The sequence below is a fragment of the Emydura macquarii genome, unplaced genomic scaffold, assembly GCF_026122565.2.
Source record: "Emydura macquarii macquarii isolate MOO-44397 ecotype Brisbane River unplaced genomic scaffold, CSIRO-AGI_Emac_v2 contig_374, whole genome shotgun sequence".
In the NCBI taxonomy this organism is placed as follows: domain Eukaryota; kingdom Metazoa; phylum Chordata; order Testudines; family Chelidae; genus Emydura; species Emydura macquarii.
In genome coordinates, this window is record NW_027130511.1 from 14,089,606 (window position 1) to 14,114,714 (window position 25,109).

The window sequence follows — 25,109 nt, forward strand, 5'->3', positions numbered from 1 at the left end:
AACTTTTGTCTGGGCTTGGACTACTGAGAAGGTACCAGCAGAATGGACAGAAGAAATTATCATTTTGCTTTATAAGGGGAGGGCCATGCACTGAGTGCAGCAGCTATAAGCAAATAACTTCTTTGAGTAGAGTCCCTGTGGGTGCTCCACTGTAGGTATATGTGTGTCCCTGTGCTTTTGATCAGAGACCTTTGGTGGCAGTGTCCATTCGGCCCGCACACACGCTCTGCCTCCTGCTTTGCTTTGAGGCTAATTAATGCCATGCAGGCAAAACACAACCACCCCTGGCTAGAGACTGAGCAATTAGCAGTCGGTTCATGGATACTTCTTTAGAAATGCATTCTTAGTTGGTTTGTTCTTCTTAGGGCTGGTTTACACTACAGAGTTTTGCTGATATTTTACATACATCCTCCTCAAGGATAGTCATCCCTATCAAGGAGGCACTTTTGGATCCAAACACCAGCATCGGTCACACTAACATGCAAAGGGCCGATAAAAAGTACTATATCCCCTGTCCTCTCCCCAAGAATACAGAATTTTTTTTCACACCCTCTGCCTAATTCCATCATGGTTAATGCGGTGAACTCCTGTGGCTGCCAACATCATTCCAGCTTATGATAGGGATTGGAAGCGCCTTGATTTATTTGGGAGGAAGCCCTACTCTTCTGCTACTTTGCAATTCAGAATTGCAAATTACCAGGCCTAAGCAGCAGAGTACGATTATATGAACTATGCCAAAATCAACACCTTTATTGACCATCTACTGGGGTCACAATGGAACAATTCTGAGCCATTATCAATGGGGGCAGTTAGTGGCCAAAACAACACTCCAGACAGCACTTGATGCAGCTGATATAGCGCCCCATTCCATCTCAGTGGTGGTTGTGATGCAGCAAGCTTCGTGGTTGCATCTTTCAGGTTTTCCGAAGGAGATTTGGACTAATGTTGAAGACCTCCCCTTAAAAGGCTCTAAGTTGTTTGCTGAGAAGATCAATGCATCATTCCACATGCTTAAGGACTCCAGAGCCACACTTCAGTCACTGGGTATCTATACACCTGGACAAAAAAGAAAATTTAGTGCTCAGTATTTTCACAAACTGCATATACTACAGTTCCTATCACATTGCTATTACAAACTACAGAGAAAAAGGTCCAAGTTTGAGGTGCAAACCATCAGGCCCTCAATCCTTGACATTACAGTCTTACACTTTGAAACGTCAGTTTTAATGTATTGGTCAAGGCCCCAAGAGACCACTGTCTTTGACAATAGCTGCCACTTTCCGACTTCTCACATCCCTTTGGATGCCTTCCTCTGTCCCGTCCCAACTAGCAATATGTAATATCCGACAGATGGGTTTTGGAAATTATCTCCCATGGCTGTTTGATCCACTTCACTTCCCTCCTCCCCTCTAACCCTAATCCCTCTTCAGGATCGCTTCTCTTGAGAGATTGTTACGACAGGAAAAACAACGAGAGTCCTGTAGCACCTTAAAGACTAACACATTTCTGTGGGCATAAGCTTTCGTGGGCTGCAACCCACTTTGTCAGATGCAAGAGGACAGGAGATAGATCACCTCATCCATCTAGGTGATGGAATCCATTCCATAGAATCCGTTCCACTGCATCACTGAGGCAAAGGATTTTACTCACAATTACTTATGATGCCTTCCTGGGTCAAACACTCCCTGGATTGGTGGAAAGAGCCAACAAACGTTCATACAACCCTCCCCCCCCCCACCCCAAACACTGTTTCTCCCTGTGGATACATCCTTCATAGGTTGGGTGGCACATCTCAACAACCTCATGACTCCAGGCAAATGGCCACCCATGGAGGCGACTCTCTACATCAACCTCCTCAAACTCAGAGCGGTTGGGAATGCTTGTGCTCACTTTCTTTCGCTGATCAGAGGTACATGAAAGTCATGAAAGACAACACAACATCCTGTGCATGTACTACATAAATTGTCAGAGGGGCACCAGATTGTTCTCCCTCTGCTCAGAGGTGCTAAAGTTCTGGAACTGGTGCATTTCCCACAATGTTCTAATATCAGTGACCTACCTACGCTGCCCTTTGAACCTATGGCCACTTGTTTGCTCACATACCTGTCAACGAAGACAGCACTTCTGGTTGTCATCACCTCTGCAAGGAGAATAGGGGAAATAGTGGCACATAGGGTGGACCTCCCTTTTAAAGTTTTCTTTCACACAAGGTTACTCTCAGGCCACTCCCAAAGTCCATACACAGAATGACCTCATCTTTTCACATGAACCAACCGATTCACCTCCCGACCTTCTATTCTAAGCCTTACTGCGATAACAGAGAGGCCATACTTCACGTGTTGGATGTTAGGAGCCCTGGCCTTCTACCTGGACAGTACAAAGGCTTTTAGGACATCTGCTAAGCTCTTTCTTTCAATTGCAGATAGGTCTAAAGCGCTGCAGTATCGACCCAAAGGCTCTCTAAATGGGTCTCAAACTGTATCAACACTGCTATCAGGTTCGCGGTGTAGTACCTCCAGCTAGAATCTTCACACACTCCACGAGGTCAATTTCCTCCTTGGTCGCCTTCCTCATAAACGTCCCAATCTTGAAATCTGCAGAGCAGCCACCTGGGCATCCGTGCATACTTTTGCAGAACATTGTGGAATTGCTAGGGACTCTGCTTTTGACTTAAGCTTCGGCTACGCAATATTATCATCCTACTCCAAAGCCCCAACCTCCCATCTGGGATACTGCTCCGGAGTCACCTACAGTGGAACACCCATAGGGACTACTCGAAGAAGAAGAAGAGGAAGTTACTCCCCTTGTGCGCTATTGATGGTTCTTTGAGATGTGTGTCCATATGGGTGCTCCACGACCAACCTTCCTCCCCTCTGCCTCAGAGTTCTTGAAAAGGACTCTGCAGTAGAGAAGGAACTGAGAGTGCTTTTCCCAGGCAGCACTAATTAGCCTCAAGGCAGAGCCCAAGGGGGAAGAGTGCATGTGTGGGCCAAATGGACACTGCTCCCAAAGATCTTCAATCAGAAGCCCGGGGATGCACATACACTTACACTGGAGCACCCGTAGAGAGAGACATCTCAAAGAACCATCCTTATTGCACAAGGTGAGTAACTGCTGCCTCTTCTTTGAGTGATTGCAGATGTGCATTCTACTGTAGGTGTGTGTGCCCCAAGCAGAGTCGCCAGAAATTTTCCCCTCTGTGTTACCTGTCAAAGTGGCTCAAGTGCCCTCTGTTGCCACGTACATATAGCGCTGGTATAAAGCACCCAGCTGACCCCACGCTCCCTCAGTTCCTTCTTACCTCCCGTGATGGTCACTGGAACAGTTATCCTTGCTTTGGCAAGCTCTCTGTGAACTTCTTTTTCTTATCATTGTATATAGTTTGGCTAGATAGTTTTTTAGTCCATTTTTAGTGTAGTTTGTTTAACTCGGAGAGTTAGCCCTGTTTTGTCCATTGCTCGGTGCCGAGGCCTGCCTCAGTCGCTGGGCTTCAAGTCCTGCACCTCCTGCAGCAAGGCTGTACCCTTGAGCGACCTGCACTTCAGCTGCCTGAAGCGCTTGGGAGAGGCTCACGCTGGGGACCACTGCCAGATTTGCAGAGACTTCAAGCTCACACAAAGAAGGACCAGGAGGCCAAGCTGAAATTTTTACTCATGGAGGTGGCACTGAGACCTTTCTCTGAGCCGAGCGAGTCGCACTCGGCACAGAGTACCTCAGCAAGAAGTGCTCCTCCTGCTGTGCAAATATCCCAGCACCATTCTCCATCCCCAGTGCCTAGGAAAAAGCACAAGAAGCAGCTGGCCTAAAGTCCAGGAGCCATTACTTCAGAGAGGCAGCATGGTATCAGAGCTATTGCGGTGCCTGTTACCTGCACAGATTTAGAGACCTCTCCTCCTCTTCTGGGTGCAATAGCCCTTTATGGGTTGTGAAGGACCATTCACACACAAATGCAACTTATATTTATTAGCAATTAATCAACAAAATACACACGCCAAGCATACAATGCTCAGTACTCCTGATAAAGCAGGCAGACTTCTCCTGATGGCCAGTCAGGATCAGATCATCTGGAGCTCCGGTGTCTGCATAAAATGGTCATGCATGGTTATCAGAGTTCTAGCAGCTTGACCTTGAGCTGAAATCCGGTATTAGGTTCTAAAAAAACTTCTTCTCAGACCCCAATTTATATAGTCAAACTTAGGTCCTGCTTATCTATGCTTTAACCACTCATTTTTGTGAATGTATTACAAAACAATACATTTAACCAATCCTAGCACACTAGCTTTTACATACACGGGTCCATTTAAATTTTGTGAAATCAGTTACGCAACAGCTGCAGCTCCAACAGAGACAATTAAAGATAAAAACAAAAGGGAAGTGTGACTTGCTAACCTTCGCTCATAGATTTCCAAACTGAAATTGCTGATAAATGGTTCTGTCAGACAGAGTGTTGTTTTGCAAAGTTTTTCTTTCAACATTTTAAGGTCTGTCTGCTTATCTGGTCAGTGTTGGTTCTATATCCCCTAGGGCAGGAATGCTTGCTTAACAACTAGATAGTCTGTTGTTTTGTGCAGTTTAGATGGGACGTGACTCCCTACTTGTAGCTAATGGCTGCTGCTCCTTACTGTAGAAAGGCCTCAGACTATAGTGCCATCCATACCCAGCATTTTTGCCACTGTTAGAGACCTGCTATCACTGTTGGTACCGGTATCTTTGGCAGTACAGGAGTCGGTGGTATTGAGGGAATCCGTTGCTCCCAGTTTTCATTCAGTACTAAAGGCAGCCTTCGATTTTGTTGGTAGAGCTGCATGTGGAACGTCCTATGAGGCATTCCCAACATCCTCTTGAGACTAATTCAAGATCTACATAATGATTCAGGGCCATCAGTGCAATTGGGGACCCATAGATCCAACAGGTTTTACAGCAGGGGTGAAGCGGGGATGTGTCCTGGCCTCAGCCCTTTTCTGTAGTGCAATGGATTGGCTCCTTGAACAAATCTTCGCCATTACCAGTGTAACTGTTGGTTCCACTCCTTTTACTGATCTGAATTATGCAGATGATGATGTTCTCTTTGGCTAGGATGCAGATGACTTTTAAGATGCACTAGAGAGCTTCCAGCATGTGGAAGCTGCCCTTGGGCTAAGGGTTTCTTGGCCAAAAGCAAAAATTCAGAATATTGACATAAAAGTTGTGATACAACACACCTGAGTTGCTGGACAAACTGTGAAAGTAGTGGATGATTTCATCTATGTAGACAGTAAATTGTCATCAAATGGGGACAGACAGACAGACACCCTAAGGCAAATTGATTTAGCAGCCTCAGCCATGAAGGATCTGCATAGGATTGGAGCTCAGAAGAAGATGAAATTATATACCAAAGTATGGATTTATCAAACCTATGTACGTCCAGTTTTCTTATACGGATCTGAAACATGGACATTGCTTAAACAAGACATCAGGAGAGGAAGGCATTTCATATACACTGCCAACGGCGACTGCAGGGCATAGGATGGTTTGATTATATCAGTACTAGGAATGTATTATTGAGAACTGGCGTTAAAAGGATTGAAGTAATTATTGGTAACCACCGGTTGAAACTTCCCACTCATATAGCCTGCCTCAGAGATGAAGTCCCTGCATATCAAGCCCTGAAGATCTATTAAGGTCAGGATGCGACATTGCCTGGCTGTCCGCTATTAACTTGGCTGCACTAGATCAATAATTATCCTCTGGAGCTTTTTAGGCATAAAGCTATACAATCTGATAATGGACATTGTTTGCTACGGGCCCTTCCTATCTAAGAGTGGTGTTAGAAGTGGTGTTGTCGAGGCCAATGGCATACAACAATGAAGTGAAATAACCAGGTTCTGGCTCCACTGATTGAATCTAGTGGAGCCAAGTCCTAAACGTTGGAGTTGGACAAGGAGTGACTGTAGATAACAAATTTGAGTATTCCCAAACTTCTCTCATGAAGCCCCCTGCAGAATTGCAAGTTCCTTCACTTCATCAGCAGCACCTCTACCTACATTTGCACCAGGGACCAAATCCACAAATTCCCCCTCTTTAAGCAGTAAATTGAAGCTTACTTATAAGCTGAAAATCATGTTAAGGAATAAATATTCTATTTTACTTTGTAGAAAACTAAAATAAATTGATCCAATTCATGTACAATACTACTACTAAAGTACTCAAATCCCAAATCTAGAAGTTGCAGTTCATTGTTCACTTGTACTTATCCCAAAGATAATGGTAATATTTCTGAACTTTGTAGAAAAATACAAATACATAATGGATCAATAAAACATCAGAGGGCTTCCATCTCACCTACACCCAGACACCTCTGATTGTTTTTAGTTGAGGAAGGCCTGTGCGCATAAACAAAAATCTAGCCCTTCCTCTTAAAAATAAATGCAGAACCTAGAAAGGAAAAGTAAAACTTATGGGGAGTTTTGAGGGTGATTTTTTTCAGGGACTGTTGGTGGAGTTAGATGCTAGTTTTAGTTGACGGTTTGTTTGTCCCGTGGGTCAGTGATACTTAGAACGTCAGGCACTTTTTGCATACTTTTACAAAAAACAAAGAGAGACATTTACATGAGGGCCACTCTCACTGTTATTAAAACCTTGTTTTGTCACAACAAAATGGAATATATAGAAATCTTTGTTTTCCCTCCTTGCTTTCCTTCTGAAGCCTATGATTTGCTTGAAATATAGTAGACTGATTGCAAACTAGGGTTCAGTTTGTTTAGTTCTGGATAATCAACAGCTTTTCCTTAAAGAGCAGGTCCACTCTGTATATAGCGTTTCTGTAAAATGGCAGACTCTCTAAAAATGACATCCTTTTACCTAACTGATTTTCTCCCTGTATGTATTGAGTGATGTCTGCTCACTTAAGGAACGAAAATAAGTTATTTATTTGCTATTTGTTACCCTTGTTACTGTAGAGACAACACAGTTACAGGAGAGTGAGCTGAAATCTGTACAGGTTTGTGCATTACTAAATAAACTCTTGTTCCAGGACCGCATTCTTCCTTTGCTTATATTTGTGTGACATTTTGGTAGCGTGCTGTATAACTCCTTTGAAGATAACAGCATTGCATTGGTGTAACTGAGGGAAGAATCCGGCCTTCAGTATCTGTATTACTGATGATAATGAGAGCTAAAAAGAACTTTATTTTTAGATCTCAGACTGAGCTTGCAAGATTGACATTTAGAAAACCTGCCCTTTTAGATGTGCGTTGATCAAACTTGATGTGAAGTTGTTGATACTTGAAATGAATCTTGATAAAAATAAAACTATTTTTAAAGAGTAGAACCACATTTCATATCTAATAATTCTGACACTCCTGATTCTTAAAAGTTCTTCAGTTTCTCCACTCATCTTGTGTGTGTGTGTGTGTGTGTGTGTGTGTGTGTGTGTGTGTGTGTGTGTGTGTGTGTGTGTGTGTGTGTGTGTGTGTGTGTGTGTGTGTGTGTGTCCCCGTCCCCTTTAAGGTCAATCAAAATGTCTTCAATTTATTTTTTTTTTTTTAAATTTTCAGCTATCTAGATAATGGTCTCAGGTTCTATAAATGAGTTGTCTCAAGTCTTCAGATTTTTCTTTTTAATTTTTTTGTGGTCCTTACATTATCTTTGCTCTCCTTAATCATTCCTTCAGTATGCTTGAGCAGATCAGAAGAAGCTGTATTTTCAGGGGGAAAAAATGTTGATCCTTAGTACTTCTTTCCCACCCCTTTCTTTGGCATCCTGCTGAACTGAGGAGAGAGTTTTATAGCCATTTATAAACAAAAGTACAAAACTATTGGGAGATAACCAGTCTTCTGAGGGGAGATTATACCTAGAGCCCTGTGCGGATACAAAAATTAGGATCCTCAGCCCTGGCAAGCCCCAACACAAATTAAGCACTGCAGCTGGAGCTGCAGCCTTCCCCCATGGGTGGTGGATGGAGAGGAGGCCTGAGTGCTGGATCAATAGTTTCTGTGCATGGGGGTGCTGACAGACTCAAAGGAATAAGTCTGTACCGGGGATATAACCTGCCAAGCTAAGAGGTGCCTGGGCTAAGCCCTGGCACAAATTAAGCACTGCCTGTGTTGATAGAAAAATTTGGATCTCCATTAGATCCGCAAAGATGATAAACAATACAGCCACATCTGCGGATGCAGATATCTGCAGATTTGCAGCGCTTTAGACATATGGACTGACTTATGTGCTTGTCTGCCCTGCTACTCAGATCCCTTTGCAGTACCTCCATACTGATGGATGTCCCAGTTGTTTATGATGTTTCTCAGTGGCTGGTTTGCCCTCAGACACCTTACTTCCCACTCAGACAGAGTCTTTGAAACTTAATCAACCCTCTCATTCACTGATTTTTAAAAAAATATGTTACAGGCACCACCTGCAGGAGTAAAGGTCGGTTCAGAGTAGACCTTGCTCTCGGTGCATCTGTCAGTTATGTTGCTTGGATAAACTGACCCAGTATTTTAAAGCATTGTTTCTGTTAAATTACAGGAACCATTAGCACTAGCAAGTGGAGCTTTGCCAGATTGGTGTGAACAGTTAACTAGCAAGTGTCCATTCTTGATACCATTTGAAACTAGACAGCTGTATTTCACGTGCACAGCATTTGGGGCCTCAAGGTAAGAGATATGTCAGAATGTGAATGTAAGTTGAGATGTCTTGAGTGTTTAATTATAGTTTTTCAATTCACTGTAAAACCCTTTTTTGGCTTCCCTTAGCATGAAAAATCTTAGGAGTGTTTTTCTTTCCCAATTTAGGGCATTTAAAAAAATAAACTTCTTTTCTAAGAAAAGGGGAAAATCTGGGAATGTTTAATAAGTTTTTTGGTAACTTACAGCTATTTATTTATGCACTGTGCCAGGGGATTGTGGGATGGATGGCCTTTACGTGGTTTGATGTTCCATGGGAAACTTCAGTTAGCTTTTCAGCATGTCAGTTTAGTTTGCATGTGTGTTGTAGCTGGCAGACAGTGCTATAACAGGAGATGATTTTGTTGGGTCTCAAATCAAATAGTTTATTACATGCTAAGGTAGAAAATCAACTTCTTAAAACGCAGCTAAATCCATATTCTGCCATTAGGAGTTGTTAAAGTCTAATGTGAAGTCATATTTAAATTGCTGTTTGGAAAAATACATCAAAATATGTACCTTTTTTATAGTTCATACAGAGTGTAAGTGCCTAGGTGATTGTGTATTTTGGAATCATTTATTTTTATTGCATTTAAAGTCTCAACAGTTTGAGCATGTGCATAATGTTAAAACAAGTATATTTACATAACAGAACTGTAAAATAACAAATACAGCAAGGGAATTGCGTAGTAAAACAGTTAATAGTGTCTTTTACAATGCTCTAGTTGATCCTGAATGTTTTAATTTCAGCACAGACTACATTGGTAAGCATAGTAGTAAGAGCCATATAGACAATTAAGACACATTTGTGAGTTTAGTTTTATGTAATGAAAAGGAGAACTAAGCATCATTGTGACCATACTAGCAAAGACTCATTTTTAATACTCTAGAACGTTCCTAAAACTTTGTTACTTATGTGATGCATACAAACTACGTGATGGTATAGCATGGTAGAAGGATTTTATTAACATGAGTTTGGGATGATCTGCATGAACCTGCATCAAGAAAAATTGATACCATACTATGCCAGCATTTTGCGCTATGCTCCCCGTAACATTTCCAGTACTGGAGCACAAGAAAAGAAGAAAAGGAGACACTGGTCCCTTATATCAATTTCTTTTTATATACACACAATATTTTTGTTCTTTAACATGCTTACATTAATACTTAGGAAGTATGAAACAATGAGGCTGGCATTTTCTCTGCCTACTGAAAAATGCTCCTTTTTTCGTGCTCTGCATTGCCATGAAACTTGGGTTTAAAATCTTGGTATTTTTATAGAATAGTATATAGCAGTGATACTCAAACTGAGGCTCATTAGTATGTCTCCTGTGGCTCTTTGCAGCACACGATATTAAAATACTCTGGTTTAATTATTAACCAAGCTAAGTTATTAACCAATCAGGATGCTTTTACTATGTTGTTAACCAATTGTAGTTGATAAAATAATATTTGGTCAGTCATTTTGCTGTGAGAATTAATTTTATATAAAATATAATTTTATTAATTTTTATTTAATTAATTTTATATATAAAATAGTAAATGAAACAATTAATTCACACTCCTGTGGCTCTTTTGGGTAATGTTGAGTGCTAATTTGGTTCTTGAATCACTGAGGTCTGAGTATCACTGGTATATAGAAAAGCTGAATTATGAACATCCTGGGCCATGGGCTGGTACAATTTGAAGGGAGAAGAAAGAAACGATTCTCTGTTCAGCTGATGAATGTGGTGGCTGTTTGAAGTTGCTCAGAGATGTGGACTATTGACTACTTGTTTGATGGATTGGTAGGTTTGTGATAAATTACACTGGTTTGAGAAACTTAAACTGCACAAGCATCTGAAACCATCACATGATTGTTACCTCGGAATTTGTGTGTGTGTGTTTATAATGTATACCATACAAGGGAAATGTTTTACAATATTCTTTACATATAAAAGGCATCTTTTAGATAATACTACATGCAATTTATTTTTAATCATACTTTGTATATCTTTCAATTTACAGAGGCTCTTAAAGCACTTAAAAAAATTAAACCTCACAGTAGCCCTGTGGGATAGATACACTTATATTTAAAAAATAAAAATAAAAAAATGAAATGATTTGCCCACAGTTGAAAAGCAACTAAGTAGGTAGATTAGGGAGTGGTTTGTTGTTGCTGACAGACGGTATGAAAGAGTTAAAAACATTTCCTTTGTATAGGTTAATAATAATTGTAGCTGTTCTTGTTTAATTGGTAAGGGCTTAAAAAACTTAACAAGGAGACCTTCCCTGTGAAATTCTAACAGTTTAAGAATATTTTGGCTACAATTACTTAATATTTTTTCTGTACTTTACACCATTATATTTTTAATTTTTCTTCTCTTAACTACATGTGTGAACGACAGTATTTCAACCTTATCTGTGCATTTTCTGGCTTGTCGATTTGTTACAGAATTATTTTATGTAACATAAAATACTCATGTTTATGATTGGTATAGTGTATATCTATTTCACAAACATAATGCGAGTTTTAATTTAACAAGTGTCTGTTTTGAGAACTTCAGATATAAAGTACTGCTTTAAATGCAAAGCATTATTACCTTCTATTCACTCCCATTGCAGTTAGTAGGAGTTGTGCACTCCGTTCAGATATTATATATCAGTATTGTGTTTTGCTATATTGTTCACACAGAAGTTGAGGGTGACACATTTTAATAATGGAAAATGAATTACATTACTTACTTGAATTTATAAAACGAGGTACGTATCTAAACATTCTAGGTGCCTCTGCAAACATTTAGAAACACAACAAATCAATACAGCAAATAGTGTTTAGGGCATAACAGCATGACTTTTTTGCACACCTGCTTGTCTCAGGGTTCCCATGAATGAAATATGTAAAAAATTTATCGTTTTAAGCAATAGCTCTATATAATTTTTTTCTGTTCCCAGAGCAATTGTGTGGCTACAGAACAGACGTGAGGCCACTGTTGAACGGACAAGGACCACAAGTACAGTGCGACGGGATGATCCAGGAGAATTCAGAGTTGGACGCCTCAAACATGAAAGAGTGAAAGTTCCACGAGGTGAATCCCTGATGGAATGGGCTGAAAATATCATGCAGATTCATGCAGACAGAAAGTCTGTTCTAGAGGTAAAACATGTCTCCCTCGCAGAGCAGTTTTAAAATGTTGTTTTATAGTTTGTGCGCTGTTATGAAAGGCAGCTGTGAATGATATAGTTAGCTAATGAACATGGAGCCTTTTCTTTTTCTACTGTTTCTTTTCATTCTTAACTTTGATTATGTTTTTCAGGTGGAGTTTTTAGGAGAAGAAGGAACAGGGCTGGGGCCTACGTTGGAGTTCTATGCACTAGTGGCAGCAGAATTCCAGAGGACAGAACTGGGAACTTGGCTTTGTGATGATGATTTTCCAGATGACGAATCACGTCAGGTATGGACCATTTTTACTTGTGGTTGTTCAGAGAAAAACAAATATTCTGTAGTAATAAAAGTAGCTCTCTGGTACTCTCACCGACAGTTGAAAGTCTTGAATACATGTATTATAGGCATGCCTGGTAGTACCAATTATTATGAAGATTGCATGACACTTCCCATGATGACAGTTCTCTGTTTTTTTGTTGCTTTTAACTCTGCCAAACTTTAACCATATAGGCTGAAATTTTCTATGCCAGGTGTCTACCTCAGATTGAATTTTTTGGGAAGGTTTCAGCTAAAATGGCTCAACTGTTTCGGAGAACAAGATTAAGGAAAAATACAATTTGTTTTGCCCAGGTTAAGAAATTGTCATTTTGTTAATGAGAAGCTGTAGCTCTTCCATTCCAGCATTTTCTAACTATTGAGTGCTTGATTGTCATACTTTATCTTTTAATGTAGGGGTATGCTTGTGTGGTTTTACATTTGGGGTATGCATGTGTGGTTTTACATTTGAATAGGACACTTCCATAAATTTGTTAAACTGAAGGATGTTTATGAAATGTTTTTCTTCTGAGAAGGTAAATAACACCAATATAAACACAGTGTATATATTTAAACTCACATTGCACAAACCTACCATTTCCTCCTTTTTCCTTAAAACCAGGTTGATATTGGAGGTGGATTAAAACCCCCTGGATACTATGTACAGAGATCATGTGGACTTTTCACAGCACCATTCCCACAAGATAGTGATGAACTTGAAAGAATAACCAAACTCTTTCATTTCCTTGGAATTTTCTTGGCTAAATGCATTCAGGACAACAGACTGGTGGATTTGCCCATTTCTAAACCTTTCTTTAAACTCATGTGTATGGGTGACATTAAAAGTAATATGAGTAAATTGATCTATGAGTCACGGGGCGACAGAGACTTACACTGCACTGAAAGTCAGTCAGAGGCTTCTACAGAAGAAGGACATGATTCACAGTCAGTAGGAAGTTTTGAAGAAGATTCCAAGTCAGAATTTATCCTTGATCCACCAAAACCTAAGCCCCCTGCTTGGTTTAATGGAATTTTAACATGGGAGGACTTTGAACTAGTAAACCCACACAGAGCCAGATTTTTAAAAGACATTAAAGACCTTTCAGTTAAAAGACGTCAAATTTTAAGTAACAAAGGCCTTTCAGAAGATGAAAAGAACACAAAGCTACAGGAATTAATGCTGAAGAATCCATCAGGTTCCGGGCCTCCACTTAGCATAGAGGATTTAGGGTAAGAGGTTTCGTTTTTATATTTATACATAAAAATATACACAAAGATCTGCTTAGTGGAATTACTAAAATCTGCATGTAAAGTCAAATAAAGATTTCATTTTCATTCTGAATGCTACTGTGATATTTTAATTTAATAGAAGTGATGCTATCACAGGTTTTCTGGCAAAACCCAATTTAGTCAATTATATTCTGCATCCTTAAAATTTTTGCATAGTGTTAGCTTGAACATGTTTTTTCAGTTCCTATCTTAAATTGTTGTTGTGCACCATGCATTGTTTGCCTTCTTTGACCCCAGAGTTGTCAGCATTTAATTGGTGGATGTAAACATAACTTTTATAGATACAGGTTGTGAAGCCCTCTATTAAGAGAATTAAATGGTAAATATTCTGTTACATCAATTATATTTAAGATGTGTTTTTGAAACATCCTATACATGGCATTAACTGGTAATACCTTTATTATTATTATTATTATTATTATTATTTATTATTGGGGAGAAAACTGAAATAAATAAAAACAACATATACTGGGTTTTGTTTCTTTTGGAACCCAGACTCTAGTAGTGAGTTCTCTGTCAATACAAATTAAGAGTGGCAGCTCTGTGTGTGCTATTGAGGTGGGTGGGAGGGGGAAAGATGGCTTAAAATCTGTTGGTAACTTTTTAAAAAGTAGTTCTTACGTGGAAGGATTTTTATTATAGAACACTTGCATGGCTTGATCTTTCCAGCACTTCATTTAATTGTCACAATCTTAGATAAAATTAGGGCTGTCAATTAATCACAGTTAATGCATGCAATTAACACAAAATAAATTAACTAGATTTAAAAAATAGTTGTGATTAATCACACTGTAAAAAGATAAACAAAACAAATAGTATTTTTTAATTCACCTCAGAAAAGTCCACTCAGTCTTTCTTCATGTTCAGCCAAGAGCTAAGACAAACAAGTTTGGTGACATTTACGGCAGACAATACTGCCTGCTTCTTAGTCACAATGTCACCTGAACATGAGACCGGACGTTTGCATAGCACTGATGTAGCCGATGTTGCAAGGTATTTACGTGCCAGATATGCTAAACATTTGTATGCCCCTTCACACTTCGACTCATAGGCTCTAAAGTTTTACATTGCTTTGTTTTTGAATGCAGTTATGTAAAATACAACTGTAGAATGTTTTAAATTTTATTTTGGTGCATTTTCATGATAGAGATTGCACTACAGCATTTGTATGAGGTGAATTGAAAAATACTATTTCTTTTGTTTATCTTTTTTACAGTGCAAATATTTGTAATAAAAATATTAAGTGAGCACTGCACACTTTGTATTTTGTGTTGTAATTGAAATCAACATATTTAAAACCGTAGAAAAAACTGTAAGAAAAAATGTTTATAATAAACTTAAATTGGTATTCTGTTATTGTTTAACAGTGTGATTAAAACTGCAATTAATCACTATTTTTTTAATCTTGCAATTAATTGCGATTATTTTATAATCATTTGACAGACCTAGATAAAACGTATATAACTCATAACCAAATTTTCTATAATCCCTGTTGCAAGCGTGATGTGATCAGGATTTATATAACAAGAGTCCACAAGAATGACAATCAAGAGTTTGGAGATCTGTAGAATTTGTCTGTATTATCAATCCATTAAGGTTCCAGTCCTGCCACAGGCTTGGCACAGGCAGAGCCCTGCCCTCTCACATATCCCCATTGATTTCAGAGTGGTTGCATGAGTGCAAAGGGATCTGTCCATGCTGAGCCTGTTGCAGGATCAGGGCCTAAATGTCTAGTAACTTCAGTGGCTTCATGCCACTGCTAATATCAGCCCTGGAAATACTGTGAATGTTTGTTCCTGTTTGTATGATTTTAAACTAAAAGATGACCTATCAAAAAAAGTTTCAAAATCTAATTATACAGATATTTTATGTTTCACTATTTGAAACTTTTGACACGTGTCAAAGCAGAATGGAAAAAGTGGACAGTGTGCAATAATGCACAAATTCATTGAAAAAATCTATTTTAGTCACGTAGCCTATTGCGTAGCTTTCTAATATGGTATCATTCACTTTCTTATATAAAATGATCCACAAGCTGTTTACATGGTAGTGAAATGAGACACTATCCTGTTTTAGATAATTACAAATCTAGTATTTGCTGCAAAAGCAGTCACAAATTTGAATAATCTACTAATACTTGTCCTTATTTTGCAGTTTGAATTTCCAGTTCTGTCCATCATCCAGAGTATATGGGTTTACAGCTGTGGATCTCAAGCCAAATGGTGAAGATGAGGTTAGGAAACAAGTGCCCTTCCAGGATTTTAACAGTATTCCATCTCAGCAATCCTGTTTAATGCAACATTGACTCTCTTTCATATCGTGTATATTTTCTTTATAGATGGTAAATATGGACAATGCAGAGGAGTATGTGGAGCTGATGTTTGACTTCTGCATGCAGACTGGTGTGCAGAAACAGATGGATGCATTTAGAGGTAACTTTAACTATAGCAGATTGTGCACATTTAGCTTACACGTTGACACTCAAAACCACGGTTTTAAAAATAAATTTCATATGGTAAAAAAAAAAATGGTAGAGTTAATATGTATAAAAGATAGAAATACTGACACATTTTAAACTCACTGACATTTGCTATTATGGTGCATGCTATTGCCAGCAAATAGTTATACACAAGCAAATCCCAATTCTAAACAAAGGACTAACTGGTTTAAAATAATAGACTGTTTACTCAATTTAATCTAAATATTCTTTTAAAAAATAAATATAAAAGTTATGGGATAGCACACAGTTGAAGCAAACTGACGGTAGAATTGAGCATAATATTAGCCTTTTGTAAATTGTGAAAAATCACGGAGCCACTCAGTTGTATAGTAAAGTTTCAAGTTGCTGTGATTATTAACTCTTGTTTTAAGTATAGTAATCCTATTCCTTCATTTGACTTAGGTAAAGAACCTTAGTTTAAAAATATTAGTTCTAGTTTAATGAATGAAATGTTTAAAAGCTGAATTTATTTTGGATACATTCTTGTGACTTTATCTTGTATCTTTATAAATTAAGATGGCTTCAATCGAGTCTTCCCAATGGAGAAGCTGAGTTCCTTCAGCCATGAGGAAGTTCAGATGATTCTTTGTGGAAATCAGTCACCTTCTTGGGCAGCTGAGGATATCATCAACTATACAGAACCTAAACTGGGCTACACACGAGATAGGTGCCTATTTGTCTAAACTTGTTTTTAATATTACTTAAGAAATATATGCAATGACACCATCCATATATTCCTTACATTAAAATTCCAAATTGGAGGGATTGCTGATCAGCCTGAAAATCATACGGAATAAACATATGGCAGCTGATGTAATTTTTGTATTTCTACAATAGATAGTCTTAATTCTGGATGAGGAGGAGTTTGATGTTGAGGTGAAAAAGCAGAATAATTGAGACTGACATTCCAAAGAGTAGGTTAATTGAACCTGGATGTTAGTTTACTGTCACAGAAATTTTTAGGGATTACATTAATTTGGTTTTATTTTTACCTATATAATGTTTAAATTGTAATTCAGTTGGGGACTGTCCTGGAATCAGTTTATTTACTTTAAGGAAAGCTGCTATGAAGAACCCCTGCAGTTTTATGAACTCCCACAGCTGGTTTTGTAACAGTAGAATACAAATTAATTTTTCTTAGGTGTATTGGTGTCATAGGAACTGAAGGCTACTGATAAATCCAAGGTGCTGTATAGCAGGGGTCTTCTGTATACCCATGCTGTTTGCAAGTATGTGGACCTTGCTGGAATATGCTGAGAGATTCCTGTTAGTGCATTGTCAGAATGCAGTTCATTAACTCTATCCGTGATATAATGGAGGTGGGCGTGTCTCTTTGGTTATAGGGAACTTGTGTTTAAAACAGTGGTGTCGGTAGGGAAACCCTGGGGGTACATTTTTAGGCTGAGGCTTACTGTTTGAGTTACCCACTTCCTATGTTTTCACTTTATTGGTAAGTTTGAACCCTGAAGGTTGAATTTTCAGTTACACAAATGCCCCTTTACACCACTCTGGCAGTGTCAAGGGGCCTTAAAGTTGGTATAAATTACAAATGTGCCCCCTTTAAAGTAATTTCACACTGCCAGAGTGGTGCAAAGGGGCCTTAGTGTAACTGAGACGAAGCCCAGTGTGTGTGGAATCTGTTAAGAGCTGGCTTGGAACTCTACCTGACTACTCATTAGCACACAAAGAATTAATGGAGATCTGTTTATTCCATCTCCAGCAGAATAATAGAGAAGTGGTATATCCCCCTGTAGGTTTTGCCATGTAACATTTGGCAAAGAAATTTTTTAAAAATTACCATTTTCATCTTTTTCTTTCTTATAAGGGCTTGCTGCTTAATTCAGTAATGAACTAGCGTGGATAGTTTAAACAAACAGTTGCCATTTAAGTTTGTCTAAAGATATTGTTTTGATGTCTCAAGTTACAAAATTCTCTTCCCTTCACAAACATTTTGTTGGTGTTCATATATTTTTCATTTTTTTAGCCCTGGCTTCCTTCGATTTGTGAGAGTTTTGTGCAGTATGTCTTCAGATGAAAGAAAAGCATTTCTCCAGTTCACTACTGGCTGTTCAACACTCCCACCAGGAGGACTGGCTAACCTACACCCCCGGCTCACTGTTGTACGCAAGGTAAAGGCTCTTCAGGGTCTCTCTCAACTTAAGCTTTTTGCTTACAAAAAAACTACATCTTAAGTAAAACACATTGTTAATCTTATACTTCCTCATGAACGCTTACTATTTTCTGTTAGCCTTTCAATGCTAAATTCCATTCCAGCTCTTTTTCTGACTGTACTCTCACATAGATCCTCACAACAAGGAACTAAGAAAATACGTACGTAAACTAATTACAGTTCAATCTCTCCTAGTTTTTATCTGGTTTACCCACATCCTTTGGCATCTCACAGTTGTATGTATGAAGAAGTAAAGCTGGGTGGGAAACATTTTCCCCGTCTTGTGAAAATTTTCAGAGATTTAAAATATTTTCCCTTTTCGCATCGGGACAAAACTGAAACCTTTTGAAGTTTTTCATCAGAATTGAGAAAGAGAGAGAGAGAGAACAGCGGGTGAGGAAATCATCTGATATGTGGGAGACTCAGGTTCAAGTCTTTGCTCTTGCCTGATTTGAAGCAGGGACTTGAACCTGGATTTCCCACATCCCAGATGTGTGCCCTAATCGCTGGGCTTTTTGGTATTCTGGGTCGTCCCCCCCCCAATTAATTAATTAATTAATTTCTGGACTTGGGAAACCTTTCCAAAGAGAGTTACACTGAAACTGATATGTTCCTGCAAAAAGTTTCAATTGTGGCAATTTAGAATTTTCAAACAACAACAACAAAAAAAGTTCTGTGAAAAAATTCCCAATCAACTCTAATATGAAGTAGATTGTAAATCCCACAGAGGAAAGGACCTACGTATTTTTAACATGTATGTAAACTGTAGCAGTATATAAATAATAATCATTCTTCCTTATTTTCAGGTTGATGCTACAGATGCAAGTTATCCATCTGTGAATACCTGTGTGCATTACCTTAAGTTGCCTGAGTATTCCTCTGAAGAGATCATGAGGGAGCGCCTGCTAGCTGCTACTATGGAGAAAGGCTTTCATCTCAATTGAACTGCTCTGTGCAACATGGGACATGAGAAACTGTTCTTGTTATTAGTGAAGCCTCTTGTGTTTTGTGTGCAGAAAATATGATCTCCACGCTGTGCTCTGATGAGACTTACCTATTTTCCACCTGTGAGGCTTTAGGAACACATGGAAAAAGTTTGTTAGCTGCTAATGACAAAACAAATCCCTGTAACTACACAGCCAGCAAGTAAAATGGCACAGAACACTGTGTGATGCTTCAAGGGCTTGCACGACTGGAAATTAAGGTGGTTCTCTTTGACAGTTCCAAAGAGCAGATCTTCAGATTTTCAGTGTTCACTGATATACATTTCTAAGTGTATTTGTGTAAAGTTTGTCATTTAATACCTTGTACACTACAGTTGCCATCACTGATCCCTGTTATGCTGGCTTTAAACTAACTGGTCAAAAACTTGCTTCCTTAAATCTTAGCGTCAATGGGCATCACAAGCTTTTTTTTCTTTTTTTAATGGTGCCTGCACTATTGGAGTATTCTAGCATTGTTTTTTGTTCATTTGGTTTTTGGTTTGTTTTTGTTGGGTTTTTTTGTTTTGGGGTTTTGTTTTTTTTTGCATATAATCATGCACAACCTTTTGTTTTTCTTTCAACTGGGAATATATTTTGATTTCTTAAATGCCCTGCTATAAAGATCAAATCCTTAAGTGTGTTTGTGCAGCTCAACAATAAAGCTATTAAAAAATAAATAAAAACACTGGTTCCTGGTGCAAGGCACACTTAAAACAAGTTTTACTTTTGGTTGTACTTTCCTTGTATATTATAAACATTTATTTAACTTGTTGCAGTTTGAAATTTAAAAAAAATTTCCAATGTGTATGCTCAACAATAACCATTAAAATGTTTGCAGCGTACAAAAGTGTCTTTGAATATTTCTCTCCTACTTCTCACATGTGAATACATAGACTTGTTATCTGTATTTTGATCTGGTCAAATGTAGGTATTCTGAAAGAATTATTTGAAGAATTTGGCTTATTTTTCTAAGATAAAAAAATAGAAATTAGGATATAAGAGGAAATGTTACCTTTCATTAGCTTGTCGACTAAGCAAGGCTGTTCAGAGTTTTGTGGCGTATCTTTCTGAGAACTAGCTTGGCAGATATCAATATTGGTGCACAGTGTTTTTGGTATATTTCAAATATATGAATGATACTAAGTTTGCATATTGAGTCAGAGTGAATGAATGACTATACTTCACATGATGCAATTGATTAAACTTTTTTGAGGGAGCAATGGTTGTCTTGATTTAACCATGTGTTGTAGCTTTGTTGTGGTAGTTAGTGACTTTTTATAAAGGTGAACTAAATAAGATGTTACTACACTAAGTACTGCTAAAAGAAGTATCTTGAAACAGTTAAGAGCTTATAAGAAAAACGCCTATTTCTTAGTCCCCTCTGTAACAGTCTTCAGAATGGGGTATTTCCCATCTCCAGGCAGACCAGATCTTTGCTCTGAGCCCAGGCTTAAAAGACAGCCCCTCAGAAAGAAATCCCCACAATTCTGTGCCTCCCCCCAGCAGACACGGGGGACTTCAGGGCTCCCTTTGGAGAAGAGCTTTCACAGGACTGTTTTTTTAAACTGTTTCCTCATTGGCTTCGAGGGCTTCTTCCTCAAAACTGCTACACTCAGACCCAGGAAGACCATTTTTTTAAGGAGGGTTTGAAGAACAGCCTCTCTCATGCCCCATCTCCTCTCAGAAATGGCAGGCACAGCGCAGACAACCCAGCTCCCAGCTACCATGTGGGTAAAGGTCCGTGCTCGCAAGGCTGAGCAAGACCACAGAAAAACCAGCCAGTGTGTGGGCAGGTTCCATGCTGAGACGGTTGAGCAGGCCCCAGTGAAACCTGGCTCCCACTGGAGTATTGAGACAGTTCAGCAGACCCCCTGGAAGTTCCTTACACTGAGTCCAAGGCAAATCAGTGGCATGGAGACAGGAGTGTTTTTTTAAAAGCTGCCAAGCCTCTCCGCACAGCTTGCAAAGCAAGCAAGAAAGTTTTACCAGAGCCTTCTGAATCTCGGGGAAGGCAAGGTCCCCCTACAGCAACCAGAAGGGAGAAATTCTTGCTCCCACCCAGCACATAGACAAGGTCTATGGTTGAGAAGGCCGTAAAGTATCCCCTTTCCCACAAGCTGTTCTACCTGCAAGGCCTGAGCTGCCATGAAAGGTGCTAGTGCCTGCAACCTTTCTGATACCAATTAATTATTTGTCTTCAGTGATTATCTCACTGCTCGTTCTGTGCAGTCTGTCCCCGCTCAGTCTGACACAGCAGCATGGAATATGGGGAGCAGTGATCCAGATCCCCGTCTTGGGGAGATGGACCTACCTCCTCTCCCTTTCCAGCCTCCAGTGTCCCACAGGTCATAAAGCCACTTTAGGGAGACAGGCTGGATATAATGCCCTTAAACTGTCCTTTCAGTCTCCCTGGTCACACATGCTCTCCCATACAGGCTTCCTTCCCCCTTCTCCCGGGTTTGGCGCAGAGACTGGTGAAGGATATTGCTCACCATTAACACTCTAAGGGGCATCAAAAGTACTAAAGCCCCTTATGAAAACCATCCCTCTAGATGCTCTAAACCTGTGTTTCTCAACCTTTTAAGTAGCAAGTACCCCCTAACTTCTGAAAATTGTAATAAGTACCCCCACATTTAATTTTCCACTCTGAGAAATACAATCTTTTCCCTCTTTACCACTGGATGACTGTATTTCTCATAAAGCAGGAGAGTTCTGCAGTGCTGTGTGGCTGTGGCAGATCACAAAACCTGCTGCTGTTTCTCTGCTCCTATCCCCTCCCCTTCCTCCATATAGGAGCAAAAGTCAATGCCAGCCAATCACTATGGCCTCATGGCGGGTCACGTGGTCTCACACAGGTGGGAACTTATGAAGTATGAGCAGGCACTAGCTGCTGCCAGCCTCCTTTCACTGGGTTTTTTGCCAAGTACCCCCTTCCTGTGTCTCCGTACCCCCAGGGGTACGCGTACCACAAGTTAAGAAACTGTGCTTTAAAGAAAGAGAGAAATCTCTAAAGCAGGGGCTTTGAGTGAGAGACCTCAGATTCTCAACTAAACTTTCCAGAATTGAGCACAAATGGGGTCTAACTTCATGGGTACACGTGTTCAGAAAATTAAACATAAAACATCCCAAAACACCTGTAAAGTTGAAGAACAGTGTAATTTTACCAACCCTGGTTTATGAGGGTTTGATTAAGGTGGCGCGGGAATTCCCTATCAAGACCTACTTGTACCTAAGAACATTACTCTGCCTATGGTTAGCCTTTTGCAGCCTCCTTAGTAAAGGGTACAGTCACACAGATAAGGGAGTATTCCTGCCAAACCTACAGATAGGTGAATAAGATCCTCATGCAGACTATAGAGCAGCCTCACCTCAGAGTACTGACCACAGTCTCTTATTGTGCAGGTCTGTGCACAACTGTGAGAAAATCCCTAGATTTTGTATCAGACTCTGCTGCAAAAGGGCTGCCTTGAATAGCAATTTAAAATGTTTATATAGTTAGTATTTTTCCAGTTTGAAAGCTAACTCTATAAACATTTACAAGTGCTATTCATTCACGTCAACCTTTTTGCAGCAGACAGGAAATTTAGGGATTTCTGAAGGAACACACATTTCTCTTTCAAATTACTTAAGTGAACAAATAGCAAGAAAAAAGCTGGCCAGAATGCAATCCTAAGAGGCAGTGTCAGATTGCCTGACAGGGAGGGTGTTAGAATGAAAATGTCAAGGTAAAACAGAGTTTTCACTTGCTATATGCAGCTGAATTCCCTTTTACCATTACCAAATGGATGTCTGGTGTAAGAACCAATGGGCCCTATCTTAAAGCTGTTAGTCTCAAAGAGAATGAAGATGGATAGTTTAAATATGGAGGCTTTCACCTCTCACTACCAGTCTGAATCTAGTTTACAGTAGTAGGTGATTAGAAAATTAAAGTAATTACTGACAGCTCTTCAGTGGCTTTTGTGAAAGATGACAGACAGCTGGCCATGTCGCCATATTTCACTTAAAGACCAGTCATCAAGCAGTTTTCTACTGTTCCTACAGATTGTTAGATTAGTTTGGGTACATTTGGTCAGTATTAGGAAATTTACAAATCTGAGCTGCCTCTTCTGTAGATTTTAGTCAAGATTTGGACAAGCAGTGGGTATACTGCAGAAAAAAATCTAATAGGGGTGGGGGAAGAAAAGCTATGGTGTATTGTGATCCCATTACTAACAATTTTGTGGACTCCCCCAGCTAGCAGTTCTTTAAACTGTGATGCTGCAGACGTGAAAGAATACTGATATTACAAACAAGAACACTGAATTATAAGTGGAAAAAATACTATAGTGAAAAGGAAAACCTTTATTTTCAAGTTTATAAGCAAAATATTAAAACATTACACTAAGAAAATTAAACTACTAAAGTAGCAACTTCCTTTTGAGTATGATAAAGAACAATTAATTTTTTGTTTTACCATTCTGATTCTTTTATTAACATAATAAAATTAAGTATCCAAATAGTTTAGTTACAACTTCCATAGTATTCAGTTTTTATTACAGCCATCACATAGTATTTGAGTGAATGCAAACTTGTTTCATGACAATTGCTTCTATATAAAAACATATAGCACAAACCTGTTCTTCTGAAGACTGAATCTAGTAGAAGATTGGTCATAACGGTACTGAAGTTAGAGCTTAAGATACTTATGAAAATGCAAATTTGAATGATATATTTGAATGATGGTATAAAGTATTAAAGCAAGAACAGAATCTCAATTTGGGATTATACTAATATTTTCTAACATCTTCTCAATCCTTAGATCCCTTATTTCTGGAATGAATGAAGCCTGGTTCTATACTTAAAACTTATGTCGACCTAACTACATCGCTCAGGGCTGTGAAAAATATCAGATCCTGTGCCATATAGTTAGATCGTCCTAATCTCCACTGTAGACACAACTAGGTCCCACTTCTCAAGTAGGTGGATTTACTACAGCAACAGAAAAACCCCTTCTGTTGCTATAGTAAGTATCTCCAGTACAGCAGTATACCTACAGCTGTGCTGCTGTAGCGCTTGTTATATAGACATACCCTGAGATGCATAGCCACAGACTTACACGGCTTCATGAATATTTTTTCCCTAATAGAATCACAAATATCAAAACAAAATGGTTACTTTTTAGAAAGTCAACTGCTGTGTCAACTGACATTTGCCTCTTTGCAAACGAAGTTCCTGTTTCTCTTTTTTCAGATTTTTATTTTTATGTTGATATGTCATATTTTGTTGTAGGATTAGGGGAAGAAAGGAAGAAGGAATGTGTATTAAATTCCTTTGCTTCAGTGTTCCAGCCAGTTGAAAATACTGCAAGATTTCACCTTACAAAGTCTCAGAAAATAGCTGTATGGATGTTCTTGAGGTTTTCAGAATGCATTGTAAAATACATTCCTCAGGAGGCTTGTTTCTTTCTAGCTTTCCGCCATTTTATCAAGGACAAGTAGAGGTGCAAGAATTCTATTCTTGTTGGTTTCCACGATGCAGCCATTTAACACCATTTCATCCAAAATTATGTGCACTCTATCCAAGTTGAACATTATCTAGAAACATTTCAAGTTAAGTAATTTTTACTTACAAGTACTGAAGAGCATGAAGATAAATACAGAGGAAAATCTGACCTGCTTTTAACTGTTTAGTGTCCTCAACCGTCTCATCTGATTAAAACTTACAAGTGGGGTTATTTGTAAATTTGCACTTTGCAATTAGGTTACATTTATTTTAGTAGCATTAATACCCATGTCAAACTTAATGTTTTTCACCTTGTCATTGTGTTAGTCACATGTCAAGGTGTCAGAGGAACCGGATAACTGCAGTTGTCTCTATTAAAGAAGCTGAGGCACTGACAGCATAACATAATTTGAACGATTAATAGCTGGACAAAGTTTTTAGTGTAGGCTTGTCTTAGGCCTGGTCTACACTGTCGCCAGTGGTTGACGGGAGATACGCAAGCTACATGGTGTAGCTTGCGTATCTCCCGTCAACTTACTTACATTGCCGTATTGCGGAATTTTCACTGTGCTGCATCGAGGGGAGA

The 25,109-nt window shown here is 39.0% G+C and overlaps 2 protein-coding genes across 14 annotated transcripts in view; one reads left to right on the forward strand and one right to left on the reverse strand.

Moving 5' to 3' along the window:
* Positions 1-20,348, forward strand: part of HECTD1 (HECT domain E3 ubiquitin protein ligase 1) — a 115,772-nt gene extending 95,424 nt beyond the window's left edge. For all 13 annotated transcript variants that reach the window (XM_067534420.1, XM_067534468.1, XM_067534476.1 and 10 more), the window contains 9 exons: positions 8,503-8,630; positions 11,574-11,775; positions 11,936-12,073; positions 12,722-13,329; positions 15,544-15,622; positions 15,728-15,821; positions 16,406-16,556; positions 17,874-18,018; positions 18,866-20,348. In XM_067534420.1, the coding sequence (XP_067390521.1) occupies positions 8,503-8,630; positions 11,574-11,775; positions 11,936-12,073; positions 12,722-13,329; positions 15,544-15,622; positions 15,728-15,821; positions 16,406-16,556; positions 17,874-18,018; positions 18,866-19,003 (1,683 nt within the window). In that variant the 3' untranslated portion in view covers positions 19,004-20,348. The remainder of the gene's footprint in view (positions 1-8,502; positions 8,631-11,573; positions 11,776-11,935; positions 12,074-12,721; positions 13,330-15,543; positions 15,623-15,727; positions 15,822-16,405; positions 16,557-17,873; positions 18,019-18,865) is intronic.
* Positions 20,349-23,369: 3,021 nt separating this feature from the next.
* The window catches only part of AP4S1 (adaptor related protein complex 4 subunit sigma 1), a 35,875-nt gene continuing 34,135 nt past the window's right edge, over positions 23,370-25,109 (reverse strand). Inside the window, exon 6 of the mRNA XM_067534516.1 lies at positions 23,370-24,615. Coding sequence (XP_067390617.1) covers positions 24,487-24,615 — 129 coding nt within the window. The 3' untranslated portion in view covers positions 23,370-24,486. The remainder of the gene's footprint in view (positions 24,616-25,109) is intronic.